Source organism: Pseudomyrmex gracilis, unplaced genomic scaffold, assembly GCF_002006095.1.
Source record: "Pseudomyrmex gracilis isolate BER0280 unplaced genomic scaffold, ASM200609v1 scaffold_40, whole genome shotgun sequence".
In the NCBI taxonomy this organism is placed as follows: domain Eukaryota; kingdom Metazoa; phylum Arthropoda; class Insecta; order Hymenoptera; family Formicidae; genus Pseudomyrmex; species Pseudomyrmex gracilis.
The window spans coordinates 869,708-887,502 of record NW_018020624.1 but is presented as its reverse complement, the minus strand read 5'-3'; the positions used below and the strand labels follow the sequence as shown (position 1 = coordinate 887,502).

Sequence of the window (17,795 nt, the reverse complement as noted above, 5' to 3'; positions counted from 1 at the left end):
AATGAATTTTTTATTTCATCTTCAGTTTCCTGATCATCGATATTATCTTTTATTATTCTATGAGTAGGCTCGTGACAAATTCAAAATTAAGACCAAGTTGCAGGATGTTGGAGCAAAACAGTTTCTCTTTATTAAAAATCTAAATTCAAACGTTTTACTCCCAAGATTGGATCTTCACTTTCTATTATCCTTCTTTTTTCTTCTTCTTTTTTTGTACTCCAACTGATTCTTGTTTAACTTCTTCCTGATTTACATCCTTTTCTTTCTTCTTTTGTTTCTTGTTTTTTCTCTCACATTCTTCATTTTCTTCAGAATTATCGATATGAATTGCGTCCGTGATCTGTTTCTTCTTTTTCTTTTTGGTTAACAATTCCGTTTCATCTTGTTCTTTTTGTGTGACACAAAGTTTTTCATCTTCCTTATTGCCAGTTTTCTTTTTCTTCTTTGTTGGCTCATTTTCCATATCTTTGTTTACTTCCATTACTTCATTATTTTCTCTTATCTCAGGTATATCTTTGCGCTTTGATTTCTTCTTTTTCTTTGATTTCTTCGATTCCACGTCTTCCGTCTCATTCTGAATACTTTCCGACTTACTCGATCCTAGTTCTTCACGATTCAAGTTTGTTGAGGAACAAGCATCAGTTTCTTGTAATTTCTTTTTGCGTTTCTTCGGTTTTGCCTCATTTATCGCTTGATCTTCCGTTTGCGATACAGATTCAATATCGCTCACTTTACCAATTAAGAATTCTTCTGTGTTCTTGTTCTTTCCGCGCTTTTTTTTATGTGGAACTTTCTTCGCCTTGTTATCACATTTTACATCTGGATCAGCTTCGACAGAGGAACACGCGTTACCTCCTTTACGTGTAAATTTTGGTATAGGTACATCAAAATTCCTTTCAAACACTGCCACGAAAAACCCATTGCAGAAATCAATATCTGACCTCGCATACAAACATCGATCCCCGCACTGATATTGTTCTGAGCTGAAGTTCATCCAGTTCGGCAACAATTGTTTACCCGGTACCAGACGATAAGCGTCGCCGATATCGGCGAGAACTTCGTCTATTACTTCTTCGTTCTCTTCAGGATGAATAGAACAGGTGCTGTAGACTATTCTCTTTGCTTTTGGAAAGTTAAACAGCGCGTATCTAAGAAGATAAACCTGAATTGATTGCAGATTTTTCAGACGCTCTGAATCAGTTCTGCCGATCATGTTGCTCTCTTCCGGTCTGTCGACGATACCTGCAATTAACAACATGAAATAATTGCGGAATTCATCAACTTTTGGTTTTCATCCGCGTGATTCGTTATTAACGAATCAAAAAGTGAAAAATATTTTTACCTGAGCCAGAACAAGACGGATCCACCAAAATGTATTCCACGGACGAGTACTGTTTTGGATCAAGAGTCAAGGCATCTTGATTAATGGATAGAACGCAGGAAGACTTTGTCTTCTCCACAAGTTGCACCATTGCTTTAAATCTCGCAGTATCGATTTCCACAGCATACACCGTCCTTAAAAAGAAAACAATCTCTACATGTTAACACTTACTTTCGAACTCGTCTTATTAAACGAATCTGTAGATGGTGAAAAAAAAACTGCATACCCGATATTCTTCAGTTTTGCTGCTATATATGTGGCTTTCATACCGGGTGCCGCACATATATCCAGTACCGTGGAACCAACATCAGGATTTAGCAACAAGTAAACAGGCAAACAACTAGCCTGAAATGTGAAAAATTATAAGTGGGTTTACATAAATTAGCTGTCGCAATATTATATAATTAACGTTTAATAAATCAAGAATAAAAAAGCTGTTTATATACATTTAAAAAAATCTTATCCATACCTTATCTTGAAGAAGCAATTTGCCCTTCTGATAACCGGGATGATCGTAAAACACCGTTCCAGATGGAAAAGTCAATATTTCCGGTATATGAAAATCTTGTATAAAATAAGGCTCCGATAAACGAGATACAGTTTGCAGATATAAAGGATATGTTGTGCTTTTGGGTAATAACTCCCATCCTTCTTCTTGCAAAAAGGAAAGGGCTTCTTCTATTGATAACAAAAGCGTATTGATACGGACGTATCTAGGCTTTTGTGCTGGAAAAAGTAAAATATTAAAAGTTTATATATTTTTTGCAATAAATAAATCTTCACGTGTAAATTTAATTACATGTACTTTTTATAATCTAACAAAGTGTTTCGTGCAATGTTTGTTTTAAAAAACACTTGATTGTTCGACGTATAGTTCGTGTCCTATTTGAAATCAAGTAAAAAAAAAAAAAAAAAATACGTAAACACTTGATATCTTGAAAGTTTGAAACCATATTTTAAAAATAGAATTAATTTATGACTTTACATTTGTGTTGCTTCACTATCTTATCTTCTACATATGTTGTACATGAAAAGAACAAGGGAAAGAAAATATTTCAAACATACACATTATCAATTTATTATTGCATTACATCATTTTTTTTTATGTATTATATATATAAATATCATGTATAAATTAACTTTTTTTTCTTGTGCATTCTACACATAAATGCGCATATACATTTGTTTTTTTACTCTTTCTGAAATATCAACGCATCCTTCTATTTATATATTGTAATATATTTCTTCGTAATATATAAAACTCAAAATGTGTATTCTAGTGTGATTATATGTTTTTTATGTACATCGCGTACATATGCTTTTACAATGTTGAAAATATTGAGATCTTATTATAACAAAGCGCTTGTTTTATATTTATAATCAACAACTAAAAATAGGTTTGGCTATTCTTTTAATAATAGTGAGAATTTCTCTCTCTTCACATATGTATATAAATTTTATATTAATCATATATGTATATATACATAAATATATATCATTTACAAATATCTTGCTTAAGTCAATCAATAGTTTTTTTCCATGTATAAAAATCACGAGCAATCTTTGCAAAAGTAAAAAAAAAACAAAACTCAATTTAATCAATCTTCTTATTTAAACTTTCTTTGGATTCTATCGTATCTTTGTCTTCGGTTTGTTCTTCATCATCATAGGGCTCATTTAAAGCTTGATAAACATAACAAGAGATAATCAAGTTTACTACAATCACAGCAGCTGCTGCGGAAACACAGTTAGTTGTAAATGTATCACTATTTATCTTTGATTCCATGAAATGTTGCACTCCAAAGAATGCGACAAATGGTAAGGTAAACATGGCAATGCTATATAAGAATAATGTCCCTAAAACTGCCACCGAACTCATTGTGGAGTTATTTGTTCTCTCACAAATTGGTTTCTGATATAATTTCTGATAATCTCGAAGTTTTCTGATTCTAGCCTCTTTGTTCTGTCGACTGGACAGTATTCTGAGATTGCGGATAATCAGGACCATGAAGGAGAATGACTTCTACTGAGCAGTGACGACTCTCCAGGAACCAAATCTCTGCAAACATGCAAATATGTCCCGTTTTATTGACGAATTGACGTAATTACCTTTATCTTTGTGGGAGATGATGGGTTTTTGGTATTCTAAATTCTTCACTTCTTCTCTCAGCTTGTCCGTATAGGCCAGCACGGTTTGAATTGGTTTAGCCTCGCTTTGCAGTTTCTTCTTGCCCCACAAGAGCTCTGTTATTAGAACTCTGGCTAGCCAGGGGTCTAAACGTGGTTGCTCGACAAGAATTTTGGTGTTTTCGAGAAGCTGATCTAACTGAGAGAACGCTCTCAGAGTATTCATCGACAAGCCATATACGGCAGAAGTATTCTAAATTGCGAAATGCAATAGGATGAGTTGAGATCGTGCGTCTCTGTCCTTTACATTATAAAAAATGGCATATGTATACTTTTCCTAATGAACTTGTGATAAAACCTAAATTAAATTGATTGAAACACGTAATCTAGAGGGGCGTCACTGTTGTAAATATTTACTGAGACAATGTTTACATTAAGAGATAAATAATATATCATAAATAATAGCAAGAGAGAGACGATATTAAAGAAAATAATTACGTTTATTGAAACGTGACATTCATGTATTTGTTTTGAACTTACAGTGTGTTTCGTCTCGAAAATGAGAGATTTCAGATTGGCACCATTCTCTCGCGCACGGCGCACGATGTCAGCGGTACACTTGTAGAGACGCGGAACTTTCACGGAATGCACGTATCCGTTTGACATATTACGAATGTATGTTTCTGACAAAATGCAGCTTTATCACATTAAAGAGATTAATTAATAAATAAAAGAAGAAATTTTACATGCAGGTTCCTTGCTTATCATACAGGTTATGACAAATTGAATCAGGTTAGGTTAGATTTATCATCAACTGGATGCGTTCATTTTGAGCGCTCACGTGCCTTGGAATGGGTTTGGTGCAATAGTGGTGTGCAGCGTTTCCACTTGATCGCCATCTAACGGTATAAAAACAATGTTATAAAATTGGTTGAAAGTACTGTTAGCGTGGCTAACTCTCACAGGTTAAAAGTACGTACAGTCATGAACGTTATTTCTGTTGTCGTAGTAAAGTAGATTAGTCGTCAAAAGGATAGTTCATCCTTTTTTCACATGACGTTTTCGTAAATTACGGAAAGTGCGTCAGCATGACTTCTGCAGCCCTATTTGTTTCGCTGCTTTTCTTGCTCAACGCCCAAGCAAGTCCCGTGCCAAATGTTCAACTTCCGAAGTTGTTAGTCGTCTCCTACGATGCATTCAGGTGCGAACTTAATGCAGAAGATAATGCATAAAAAGTATATTGCTTTTGGTTTTTCTTGTAATTCTATATATAATTCTGCTTGTTTCACTTCAGATACGACTATTTTGAAAGAAATCTGACACCGTTTATGAATCGATTAAAAACGGAGGGAACTTACACGGATTACATGGTAAACATCTTTGTCACGAAAACCTTTCCCAATCATCACACGATGGCAACGGGATTGTATGCGGAAACACATGGGGTTGTAGATAATGAGTTTTACGAACCTGTCACAGGCAATGTAACAAAGTATTCATATGAGCTATATCATTACGACAACAGTATTCTTCCCATTTGGGTATGTATAGGAAACATATATTTATTTGTATAAAATGCTGTATCTTGCATCTTTAATGTGTTTCTTCATCTGTGCATTCTGTTTTGTTAATATATGACCACACAAGACCATTAATGAAAAACATGGCAGACACAGTGGTACAATGATGTGGCCAGGCTCTGCATTCGAATATCAAGAAACGTCACCTACTTTTGCTCAAGTATGTGTACACTTCACATCTGATACAGATATGTACAGATCTTATCTATTTCTGTGAGATACACAATCTGTAATTCTTTAATTACTTATCTTATTTCAGTCATTTAATGACACAATCCCATGGGAAAAAAGGATTGACACATTGATCTCATGGTTTGTACATCCTACAAATCCAATAAACTTTGGAATGTTATATATTGAAGAGCCAGACTGTCATGGTCATGCCATAGGAATTAACAGTCCGGAATTTAATAATATTCTAAAGAAATTAGACAATATCACTAGATATTTGCATAATAAAATTGATGATTATGGCTTGACGGATCTTAATGTAATTCACTTGAGCGATCATGGCATGGCGTCGGTCACAATGGAGAGAATAATAAATCTGACAAATTATGTCAATACTAGTGATTACAAATTTGTAGGAACATCACCAGGATTGCATATTTTCCCACATCCAGGTAAGATTTCTTTGCTACATGTGATTGTAATGTATGATATTGTTTTGCGTGATATCTTCACGAGAATTGTGTCTTTTAGGAAAGGAAGAAATGATCTATCAAAGTTTGAAGACTGCTGCAAACAGAACAAAGACGTTTAAAGTATATAAAAGAGAAGATATTCCGAAGAAATATCATTACGGCAATAATACCCGTGTAGGACCTATTTTTGTTATAGCCGAAGTTGGATATGCGTTCCAAAATCTTTATGAATCTATAGAATATTACAAAAAACATTTCAACGTGACTGGTAATTTTGCACCGTCCGCCTGTATCATTTAGTCGTTAAATTTGTTGTTTTCAAAATTTATTTCACATCTCACAGTTAACAACCAGACGGAGTTCGGACTGCATGGCTACAATAACGAAGCTACGGAGATGCATCCATTTTTTTTTGCAAATGGGCCCGCCTTTATACCGGGATGTAAATTAGAGCCTTTCAATAACACGGATTTATTCCCACTGTTTTGTAAAATACTCAATTTGAAGTGTCCAACGGTTAATGGCACTTTATGTCACATAACAAAGTGCCTTAGGTCACAGTCAAGGGATATATCGTTATCTACGTATCGAATGCTTTGTTAGTATCTTTGTCAATGATTGATACATGTAAGTAATTATGTGCACTGTGTAATAAATTTTTTTTTTTTTTTATTACAGTTATTATGACTACCATTATATTGCTAGGAATTTCCGTAATTTCGACAATAATTTACAAGAGAAGAAGAAGAGTAGAACATGACCACAGGTAAATAAAAATAACAAATATTTTAAATAATTTTAAACAGTTTTGCTGTCTTATGTGAACTGACCTGATATGTCGCACGTTTTAATAAGACTTTAATACTAAAAGCTTATTATTTTTTTTCAGGAAATCGTACTATACGTTAGGCGAGTAACGCGTAAACACAATCTTTATGTCTTTATTGATTTTTAATTTATGACTTAATTTTCAATAAATATAAAAAGAAAAAGAAATATTCAAGAAAACCTATTGTGCAAGTTGTTCTACGAGAATCAATTTAATTTTGTTGTATTATCAAGAACTTTATCCACGCTAGAACGGGATAAAAATATCAAGTACCTTTAATAGGTATGTGTTTAAAAGAAATATAGTATTGAATAAAATAGAAAGTTTTAGAAATTTAAACCGTTAAACATTTGCTAAGAATTGTAGAATAAACCGGTGATTTTCAAACTTTTTTTATTCGGAGCACACTGCAAAGCAAAAAATTTTATTCTTCATGTAAAAGAATAGGATTTAGGCTAGCTATATTATATAATTCATCATGAATGTGATAAATATGTTTATACACCGTCAGAAAAAAAATATACTATAAAATCATATTTCGCTTCAAACTTCAATGACACGATATACTTTCGTAAGTCGTGGCGCACACAGCCACCTCTTGCGACGCGTCGTTTGAAAATCACTGGAATATATATAAAATATATTCTGATATAGCAAACTTCTAAAAATAATTCCTTTCATTATTATTCATCTGTGACATCATTTAACAAACTTTAATTGTATATACTTGAATGTATAGTCTTCTTGTATAATAAATTAGAATGTGATCATTCGATACGTAATTCAAAATAACGCGTGGTTATTTCCACACAGACATAAATCCGTCAGACGTCTATAATTCCATGTAACGTCTAATGAAGACTTGTATACATTCCCCGCGACTGTGTACGCACTTGTGCGCGCGATTCTTACCTTCTCTCTCTCTGTCTCTCCTTCTTTCCTCCACACATGGTTTTAGTGTACTAAAGAACTGCTACTAGCAATTTCGCATTTGGTAATTGTAAAAGTATTAGTTTTTTAAATCACATCACAAGAATTGTACACGACTCGCGTAACGTCTCTTGCGTAATAATTACATTGTCCCGATGTAAGCGGATATTTATTAATTAAAGAAATAATTACAACAAAGTATTTCACATATAAGAGATTAGGAATTAACAATTAAAAACATATAATGAAAGAACATTGAGAATTGTTACGTTTAACATTTATACGCGTATCTGCTAATTAATTTCTTTAATCAACATCCGGCCCCTGGTACATTTCCAATCATTAGGACATCCTTTGAATATGTGTATCCTATCTTTACATCTTTACTTTTTTTTCACTATTGACAGAGAGATTTGCGACCTGTCTAATTACAGACGTTTATAATTTATGATAGGCGTCGCATTGTTTTCAAGAGATAGCAACGAGACGTTCAGACAATATCTTGTGTTGCTTTGATTAATAACAAAATATTTATTCTTTCTTTTTTTTTCTCGAGAAACGCAGATAGAAAACAAAACTCGCGCGACTGATTTATAGTTTTATAAGTATAATCTTTCGCGCGAATTGTTTTATGTGAATTTTTAAACGCGCTCCGATGACACATTGGAGCGCGCGTGATGTGTGTGTAAGTATATATCCGATCGATATCCAAAAATATCCTTCGGGTTGTATATCTGCGCCGTCGTGTGTATATGCGCGCCCGTTAGAAAAGAGAAGAGGCCAACACGCCGTGGTGGTTTCGAGGCGGCGACGACAACGAGTTGGACGACGTATAGTGGACGAGGACGATCGATGTGATCTGTGGCGCGTTCAATGCCGCTTGCGAGGAACATTGAATTGTTCAGCGGCGGCAACAGCAGCAGCAGCCAGATAGACTTCAGGGAGAGAGAAAGAAAGAGGGGATGTACCCCACGTATATTACGATGCCTATATAGCTAGCCACCAACAGAACAGATCGTTTCAGTCGTTGCTTCTCGTCTCAGGATTTGCCGGCAATTTTTTTACTTTTTTGTTTTCTGTCTTCTTTTAGAATCGCTGCTATATTCTCGGATTATAGTTTCTTTCATATCGGACCTTCGCGGTGCGACAAGTTTTCCACAATGATCGCTGTCGGCAGAACTCACTGAAGATCAGAGATCGATCATCAGCGTTAATTGACTTTGTTTTTTTGTCGCCGATCTAGTTTCCGCGATACTCGGGAAGGAAAAGTAGCACACGCGCGCAAGACAGCGTTGTTTTATCGCGATATAACAACGTAGGAATATTCAATATGTTCTCCGGGACGTAAACTTTTTTTTTCCCCCGCATCATTCCACTCGCTGTTGTCGTCGTCGACGATAGGGAAGCAGCCGGCGCAGCGAGTGCTTTTTCAAACGAGTCCGGGATTTTCGGGTTTGAGAGAGAGAGCGTGTCGCAGCATCCCGAAGGCTGGCGTCGAAACGTGGCAATCGACGTGCGAAAAAAGTGTTGCCTCCTCCTCTCTTTTCCCGAGGTACCTCGGAGGTCTCGATCGAAGACAACATGCCGCCGCAGGAGAAGTACTCCACGTCCGAGGAGGCCGCCGATGATCTAAAGGACGCGAGTCCCGACGGCTTGTCGCCCTCGGCCTCGTCCGAGAGCGGACTTCCGACGAGCGAGAAAGAATCTTCCGTCAAGGAGCGGAAGGACGAAGACTCGAAGCGGGACGACCAGCAGGAACAGCAACCCAAGGACCTGGACTTCGACGACTTGCTGCCACACGTCGGCGAGTTCGGCGTCTATCAGAAGATTCTGTTCGTGCTGATGATACCGTTCGCCTTCTTCGTCGCCTGGGTTTATTTCTCGCAGATATTCATCACCCTCGTGCCGGAAGATCACTGGTGCCGCGTACCGGAACTGGAGAATCTTACCGTCGAAGAGAGGTAGGAACGAAAATTCACTGAGCGTTTATATCCACGCGCACGTTTAATAAAAATGACTCAGAAACCTACACGCGATTGTTTCGTGATAATATGACGAGTGCCAGTTCCACGTCTCTCTCCTGATAATAAACGTGTCATATCACATTGAATATGTTATGTCAAAACTAAGATTTGATCTCTAGAGTGGATTATATATTATCAGAAAATACATAAAATACACGCGCACAAAGTTAATATTTTTTATATTTAAACTTAGAGTTATTTACTTTTATATCACTTTTTTATTCGATTTATATCTTTTATCTTTTGTGTTATCTTTTGCTCATACGTAGTTGAAAATGAAAAACTATATGTCTACTCCGAGTGGATGTAAGAGCGTGCATTAAAATGTGATTACCCGTTTGTTGAATTTTAATCGCTCAGTATTAAATGTAATTAGCGCAGTCTCGTCTTCGAGATTAGAACAAAAGAGATATCTGCGCGATAACAGCAAACGAAATCGAAAGATGTTCTGATAAGACACAATATCGACCGACAATAATAAACATTCGATTGGAAACAATTTCGCGCGATGTAACTGCGTATTTTCTTTCTAAACAAACGAGTTTGTTCTGTCTTTTGAAACAAAAAAGTAAAATGCAACAATTGAACGACGAGAAGAAAATAGTTTCTTCTCTTCACAATAATTTCATATAAACGCGATAACGTTCTGTATGACGCGTAAAGGACGCGGTAATTCCGAAACCACTTACGACTACCGGTGTTCCGTTCTGAGAGACCATTTTTCTGCGGTTAATTGCTCGTGGACAAATCCTCAGCGTACCAATTATCTGAAATACGCACAGAGGAAGAAACTGTGATTCACACGATAGCGGTCTTCCCGCGTTGACGCAAAATTCGGTCGGTCTGCTTTAAAGCAATCTAAGAACGTCGCGAATGGTGGTGACATGTCAGATTCGCGAAATGACAATTTTTGACAAACAATCGTTGTTTGTCAACAACATCGTGTCTCTTTTTGTAGAATTAAAAACCATATTTCTCTTCTTAAAATAAAATAAAAAAAAAAAAAAAAAATAGATTGGTCGTTAATAAATGGAAACACGCGCATAATCTCGTGCGCATATTTTAACTTTTAAACGAGTGAGAACAAAATGGAAGATTATTATTTATAGAATATTATATACGCGATCTCGTTTTCTTGTGCAATTCTGCTTATCGTTGCAAAATGACGTGTATAATACGCAAAACGACACAAGCAATGTAATTTAATCATGCGCTGATCGTATGTAAATGCACAATTAACGACAGTCCACATTTGCGCTCGAGGAAAATGCGTTTCTCCGAGTTTTTTTTCAATAAAAAATGAAACAACGCGACGCGCATTATTCTCGGTACCCGATATTCAGCTCCGATAACTGTGGTTAAACGAGCGGACAGACGATCGAGAAAGGGTAGGATGCGAGAAGTGTATTCGTAAGATATGTAAAAATATATTGAAAGGTAAAAAAAAAAAAAAAAAATGCACGCGAATGTGTCAACGTGCGAATTTTTATACTTTTTAATGTACTTTCGTGTATCTTTCCCGGTATGGGAAAATAATAGACTCGATGCGACATTACGTGTATACATGTATATCGAAAACCTTCGCGATGTAATTTTCAATTGTACAATTTGATTCTCCGCAAAGGTTCTCGCGATTAATAATTCCGTATGCAGCGTCCGTGTGCGGGTTAATAATCTCTGACGTCAGTGTAATAATAACGAGAGATAAATGACCGGTTGATATCACGATCTTTTATGGAAATCTGTATATTATATAAAAAAATCTTACGTACGTGTAAAAATAGCACGTGTGTTACAGAAAAGCATACACTCTCTCTCTCTCTGTCGTTTCTGCTAATTCAAATGCCGTCCTTTCACAAATGCTAATTTATTTGTTAAGTGACGAGAATCGCGATCTCGTAATAATAATTATAATAACGAGCGTTCTCACTAAACACACAAACGGAGTTGAAAAGCAAAAAGTTGCAGAACATATTTATATTTCAAACGCACAGAGAAACAACCGACGAGAAAATTACGATTGATGATAACTCATTAATTGTAAGTAACGATTGTAAATTAAATTTCAATAGCCTTTTGTGTTTTAACGCTAGTGTAATAAGTTTTTTTTATTATTTATTTTTTTGTACTTATAGAAAAAGGAAGAGATTTCTATCGTAGATACAAGGTAGAAAAAAAATTAGCTTTCACACACACAAACCGTCATCTCTTATGCGATGTGGCGTCGCAAATGAACTCTTATGTCATCCGAAAGTTTGCCATTGTTATGATCGCCAAGTTTGCCGTGTTCGTTTTCTTGTTGTTAACGGAAATCGAAAATCAATAAAACATACAATACAGCATGCGTGCGTGCGCATAAATTTCTCACACGGAGAAAAATAATACATTCGGGTTCTTCGCTCACCGGGAAGCGAGAGCACGAGGTGTCCATATATAATACAAACAATAAATTTACTCGGAACCTTCGTATGAGCAATGAGAGCGTGAACGTGAAACATAGTTGTGTAAACCTTTCGACATAACGCCACACGCTAATGTCACGCTTATTGCACATGAACGACAAACAAGAAACGAACACATTGCGCGGGATGTCTCCGTGTGCAAATTGGTATTTTGCCGCTCGATTACATAATTATAACACTCATAAGCGACAGGTCTTGCCATTAGAAACAACCAAATTCGTCAAAATGACGAATTTCAGATTTTTTATTTTAAGGGGATTCCAAAGTGAGTATGTTTTATCAATAAAACTGATTTTTTTGTGCACACTAATCTTTTTTTTCAGCTGTATCGATAAATCCTTTTCTTACAATTAAAGCGCACACAATAAGGAATCCGGGAAGTCTAAATTTATATAACAAAATGAAAAAAATGTTTTAAAACTTTCAATTTTTTTTATCTTGCTAAATGACAGAAAAATGTGTGTTCTGAGAGTGAGTTTATTTTAAAAATCCAAATTTATGAAATTGTATCTTTTAACAAGAAAAAAAAAAGTGAAGTACTCAAAATCTTTGTAGTTTAAAGCTGTGATTAGCTAACTACTTAATATTAAATAAAAATTATTTAATATTAAGTAGTAAATATTAAATAAAATAAATAAAATATTAAATAAAACAAAAATATTAAATAAAATATTAAATATTAAATAAAATAAAAATAATAACGTGTAAAACGTGTTTTTTTTTTTTTTTTCAAATACCCGTCAAATTGACAAATGCGGTAAATGGTGTGTTAAACAAATTATTTTAATACCTGCCTCGCGCGCGCGTCGCATGACGTGTAAGACGTGTCAAAAAAAAAACCAAGAGTTTAAAAGACTTTTTAATGTAAAATAATTGCTCTTTCTTATTATAACAAAAGACACACGTTCGCGCGTTCATATTTGTAAATTTATGATCTAATGTCGCAAGGTTACTATTTATCTACAGTTAATTACACATTGAGACTCGTCATTACGGAGATACTTCGCGGTGACATATCGGGGATAAAAAATGTCGGACGTGCATTGGAATCGGTGTCAAATATTCGCTCTTTTTCTCTTTTTTTTTTTTATCTCTCTCTTTCTCGTTTGTCTGAGTTTTACGTGAAAGGTCGAATTACACGCATAATTAACCGAAGGTATTTGCACGCAATAATGAAGATCTTTGTATTATATACAGCGTGATAAGTTATTCTAGATTTTAAGAGGTGATTTTCTTCGCACTAATTTAAAAAGTTCGCATAAAAACTTCATATGATTGTACGTGCGAAACTGTTTAATTTCAAAGATACAGCGTGTCAAAGTTGAAGAAAAAATTTGTTTTTTTCTTTTTTCCAAAATTGTGAAAATTTTTCGAGTGCTGATATTTGATGCTTTCGCGGTGTGTTGTATTCGAAGATGTTTTTCGGGTTTGAAACCGATACTATCGGGCTGCTCTTGAAATCCTGACGAAGCGAGCTGAAATGTTCACGAAGTGTCGATATAAAAATGACACTAACGCGGTTCAAACTCGAAACACATCTTCGAATATTGTTCGAGTTATTTTGATGAATAATAAATGTTTTTAGGCTCTTTTAGTTACAAACTATTCTCGAAATACACAAACGGTCACAAGAGCCATACGCTGGGTGTTTGTGCGGAAATATATATATGTACAGATATTCTATTACATTCACGTGTAAATTTTACACGTGAGATTTTTGAATCAAAATTTTAATTCGCAAATTCATAGAACGCTAAATTTGCGTCACGTATATGATAGATTCCCCTAATTTTTAAAATATTGCGAAAAAAATACCTTGGCCAGGATTAAAATCTAGAATCTCCGGCTTTCCACGCCGTCGCTTTCCCAATTCAGCCACCGAGGCACTTGTTTTGATGAAATTTGTACGGTTGAAGGACACGAAGATTCATCTTTTGAATCAGGAACTTCGCATCTCTTTGAAATTAAACCGTTTTTCGGACATATAAAGTTTTTGTTTTGAATTAGTTCGAGGAATCACCTTTTAAAATATCTTTCAGAGCACTTAACCATCACCCCGTAGAAAGTCGTTGCATTATTTTCTGTTTCTTATCGTATTTCCAGGATATTCACTTTTTTTACTTGACATTTATCAAGCTCCGCTCCAATAGTTGACATTTCACCGTAGTAGAGCTTCTTCTTATCTCGGGGAAAAAAATAGATTGTTCCCACAGAATTTTTCTAATATTACGTTACGAGACGTTTTATTTATAGGCGAGCCGTACATATGTGCCGCGTATTTTTTCTTGTCTCAGGATCGCGTTGGCGATACCGAGCGGCGAGGACGGCCGCTCAAAATGCACGATGTACGATGTGAATTACACGAAACTCCTGTCAGACGGAATCAGAGATGTGGACCTGAAATGGCCGACGAAGAGCTGCTCGCACGGTTGGGAGTTCAATTTCACCGACATACCCTACGAGACGGTGGCGACCGAGGTAAGAAGAATATGAACGTATTTCACGGATCGAACAAAAAGTTTGAATCCATCCGAAGGATCTCTTCAATTTTGTTTTCTTCGTCGCCGACTGCGGTGAACGCACAGTCGGCGGTCATACATTCACTTAATTACACATTCGTGCAGAAGAGATAAGATAAAACATTCCAATGACCGCAAAAAAGATAAGATAAATATTCCAATGTCGCGTACAACCACTACTGGTTGGATATTTATTAAATAAATAATTTATTAGAAACTAATAAATTATAAAATGAAAAATATATATTGGAAAATAGGTGTAGAACATTGAAAAATCACATCACATACCTAATGATTATTTCTTTAATAAGTACCTGTGTTGCGATCACCGATAAATAGTCCGGTTGTTTCAAACATTTACTTCAACATTTCAATATAGAGAAATCGAAAGTGGCACACGCGGATCACGAGCAGTTGTTATCGATAAATCCGATCGAAAACGAGATCACCCGTAACGTTTCGAAACAGCCGAAAGAACTTGGCGCGCATTTATCTCATCAATGTCAAGCGATGTGTCGCAAAGTCGTACACTTCGTGAATCTACTACCAATCGAGCGCGTTTACGCGCGACACATAAACCAAGTTTTACACACGAGAACGCGTCGCGGAATTAAGTAACATCTTGCGCGTTTGTGAAATTTATGTAATTGGCAAAAAACGCACGCGTGAAAGCGTATTGCGAAACAAATGTACTAGGACATAATATAAATTATTCTTTAAATTTAATTTACAAAGTAAGCATAACATAAATCATTAAATGTAATATAATTTATCAAAAAAAAAAAAAAAAAAAAAAAAAAAAAAAAAAAAAAAAAAAAAAAAAATTGATCCTTGATCATCCGTTGCAGTTGGGATGGGTGTGCGAGCACTCCGCGCTGCCGACGACGGCCCAGAGCGTCTTCTTCATCGGCGCGATCTTCGGCGGTCTGATCTTCGGCTGGATCGCCGACAGATACGGCAGGATACCGGCGCTGGTCGGCGCCAACGTTACCGGGTTTCTGGCGGGCGTCGCGACGGTGCTGGCCGGAAGTTTCTGGGAATTCGCGCTCTGCCGATTCTTCGTCGGCTTTGCCTTCGACAACTGCTTCACCATGATGTACATATTAGGTACATAAGAAAAAAAAAAACATAATTGCAGAATTTCCTTGGCGATCCTTTTCAAACGTTGCAAGGACACCGGTTACTCGCAGAGTCGGTCTTCTTGGAGAGAAACCATTTCTTCCCCTGCGAAGGAAACTCGAAAGAAAAACAAACTCTCGCCACATTCTCCGTTTATTCGTCACGTTTGTTTGCATAATGCATATGGATATTTATAATATTTGCGGAGACACTAATCTAAAGATAACGTGACAATCAGTCGTTACGTAACAAACTATATAAATACGTTTCATTGATTTTTTTCTTCAACTGTTTTATCGGACAATTGTATAACACCTGGTGGTATCAAAAAACGGCATATTTTAATTTTAATTAATTCGAGTAATTCAAGCGTCTCTTTGTAATTACCATCTAACAGCGTGTACGTATCGCGTATAATAGCTGTGCGTCTCTCACAGAGATTTGCGATAATTAATTACCGTCTTGTTAAGCAATAAGTGAACTCTCTTCCTTACACTTTGTGTTGTCTGAAAGGTCGAAGGAATCGTCCACACATGTGTTCAAAGTGTGTGTGTGTGTGTGCGCGCGCGCGCAAACGCGAATAAATTTCTAGTAAACAAAAAAAAGAAGAAAATTGAAAGTCGCGAGATTAATTTCCATGATTAATTACGTGACGTGAAGGAGACACCTTTGCGATAGTAACGACAGTTGTGATTGTTACGTCAAACCGGAATACTCGATTCTGTGATTTATTTAGTCTCTCGAGTGCGCAGTGCGTATCGATTGTTACATAAGTAAAATCAATAAATTACGCCTCAACTGTCACACACGCGATACTTCATTCCCTTAATTACTGTCAACACTGCCACAATAGCGTGCGATAATTGTCTGTTCAATCAATCATTTCACTACAAAATCTTTGAAAACTCGCAATTACAAGATATCCGATATCACTCGGCGATACGCGGCGATGCGTATCGCCGAGCGGGAATGAAATGCTATTGAAATCGATTGATCGATCATGGAAACCGATGATTTGCGTCACGCTTTGTGTATCGTTAATTATTAATGAAAAGAATATAACGTAAAATCACAACGGTAAAAAAAAAAAGATATAGATGTAGATACACGCGTCTATCTATAGTGTTGAGAAACGCACGTGTGTCATACTGCTCTCTTGAACGTAGAATGACAATGTGTTTTGTGTGCCAGTAACACATCTTGCGCGCGTTCACCGAAGCGCATCCGTACGCTGTCCGTAACCCCGTCACGATAATCGCTCGCTATCATCATTAGTTTATTGTCATTGTAATTAAGCCTATTAAATCGCCATTAAGTCCCAAATTACGGCGAGGCACTATATTGTGGGCTCGGGAAACAATGTGCATACATTTTAACGTGATCACATCTAAGAGAAAAAAAAATAATAAAACAAATAACTGAGGTAATTTGTCCCAATGACACACGCAACTGGCCGGACATTTATTAAAGAAAACTTATAACAAAGTATTTACTACACGTAAAGATGTAACTAAATAAAAGATTGTTAAAACTAAAAATTAATCAAATTCGCGCGAAATTATTTGAGAATTGTGTGATTGATATTTCTATATTTAATAATCATCTATTTAAAAATAAATGTCCGATTGAGAAACGGTCACTTTATACGCTCTGATTTTAGTTACGATCGAAAGTGCCTATCGTTCGTTCGCCTTGACGATGAACCACCGATCGGAGGTCCCAATGGGGAAGGGCATCTCGAGTACGTATCTCGAGTCATGGTCGCGTTCGCGATCACCGGATTCAACTTTCAGGTCAAGCTCGCCCAGGTTTGACTCACTCGCGAAGTCACGGTTATTGCACTCGCGCGCGTTTTGCCAGTTCCGTTTCGCCGATTTTCCCCGCGAACGGTAGTAGAAGCGTGGCCAATGTCAGAGACACGTGCCGTTATTGAATTAATCAAGAGAATCGTGCGCGGCTCGTGAAAGGATCGCGGATCTTGCTTGCCTTTTTTTCCCTTTCTCTTTCGTTTATCTTTCTTTTTTTTTTTTTTTTTTTTTTGATTATTTGTTCTTCTCGTTATTCGTATGTTACGCGCGCATACATATGGTAGAAATACACCACGTAGATTTTCTATTTTTTTTTGTGCGAAATTCGTTTGCATCAAACATAAAGAAATTACGTCAGAGATCTTTTTTTTT

At 36.2% G+C, this 17,795-nt stretch overlaps 3 protein-coding genes across 3 annotated transcripts in view; 2 read left to right on the top strand and 1 right to left on the bottom strand.

The window, feature by feature from the left end:
• Positions 1-22: 22 nt before the first annotated feature.
• On the bottom strand, positions 23-4,366 carry LOC109852950 (probable 28S rRNA (cytosine-C(5))-methyltransferase). The gene is made up of 6 exons (XM_020424595.1): positions 4,049-4,366; positions 3,491-3,761; positions 1,851-2,107; positions 1,608-1,726; positions 1,343-1,515; positions 23-1,242 (listed from the first exon to the last, which is right to left on the bottom strand). Exons 1-6 carry the CDS (start codon positions 4,172-4,174, stop codon positions 185-187), a joined length of 2,004 nt encoding a protein of 667 aa, XP_020280184.1. The 5' UTR covers positions 4,175-4,366; the 3' UTR covers positions 23-184.
• An 83-nt stretch (positions 4,367-4,449) lies between these two features.
• On the top strand, positions 4,450-7,259 carry LOC109852952 (ectonucleotide pyrophosphatase/phosphodiesterase family member 5-like). The gene is made up of 8 exons (XM_020424597.1): positions 4,450-4,709; positions 4,803-5,049; positions 5,156-5,248; positions 5,348-5,711; positions 5,791-6,000; positions 6,076-6,330; positions 6,411-6,498; positions 6,622-7,259. Exons 1-8 carry the CDS (start codon positions 4,597-4,599, stop codon positions 6,647-6,649), a joined length of 1,398 nt encoding a protein of 465 aa, XP_020280186.1. The 5' UTR covers positions 4,450-4,596; the 3' UTR covers positions 6,650-7,259.
• A 207-nt stretch (positions 7,260-7,466) lies between these two features.
• The window catches only part of LOC109852951 (organic cation transporter protein), a 13,891-nt gene continuing 3,562 nt past the window's right edge, over positions 7,467-17,795 (top strand). Inside the window, exons 1-3 of the mRNA XM_020424596.1 lie at positions 7,467-9,452; positions 14,272-14,455; positions 15,345-15,603. Of these exons, the coding sequence (XP_020280185.1) occupies positions 9,073-9,452; positions 14,272-14,455; positions 15,345-15,603 (823 nt within the window). The 5' untranslated portion in view covers positions 7,467-9,072. The remainder of the gene's footprint in view (positions 9,453-14,271; positions 14,456-15,344; positions 15,604-17,795) is intronic.

Bases quoted from the DNA above. Each gene is read 5' to 3' on its own strand.
- LOC109852950 (XM_020424595.1), bottom strand. From the start codon at position 4,174: ATGTCAAACGGATACGTGCATTCCGTGAAAGTTCCGCGTCTCTACAAG. The intron at 1,516-1,607 runs GTATGCAGTTTT...TTTCTTTTTAAG, and splicing joins GCAAAACTGAAGAATATCGG to GACGGTGTATGCTGTGGAAA. The intron at 1,243-1,342 runs GTAAAAATATTT...TGTTAATTGCAG, and splicing joins TCCGTCTTGTTCTGGCTCAG to GTATCGTCGACAGACCGGAA.
- LOC109852952 (XM_020424597.1), top strand. From the start codon at position 4,597: ATGACTTCTGCAGCCCTATTTGTTTCGCTGCTTTTCTTGCTCAACGCC. The intron at 4,710-4,802 runs GTGCGAACTTAA...GTTTCACTTCAG, and splicing joins GTCTCCTACGATGCATTCAG to ATACGACTATTTTGAAAGAA. The intron at 6,331-6,410 runs GTTAGTATCTTT...TTTTTATTACAG, and splicing joins ATCTACGTATCGAATGCTTT to TTATTATGACTACCATTATA.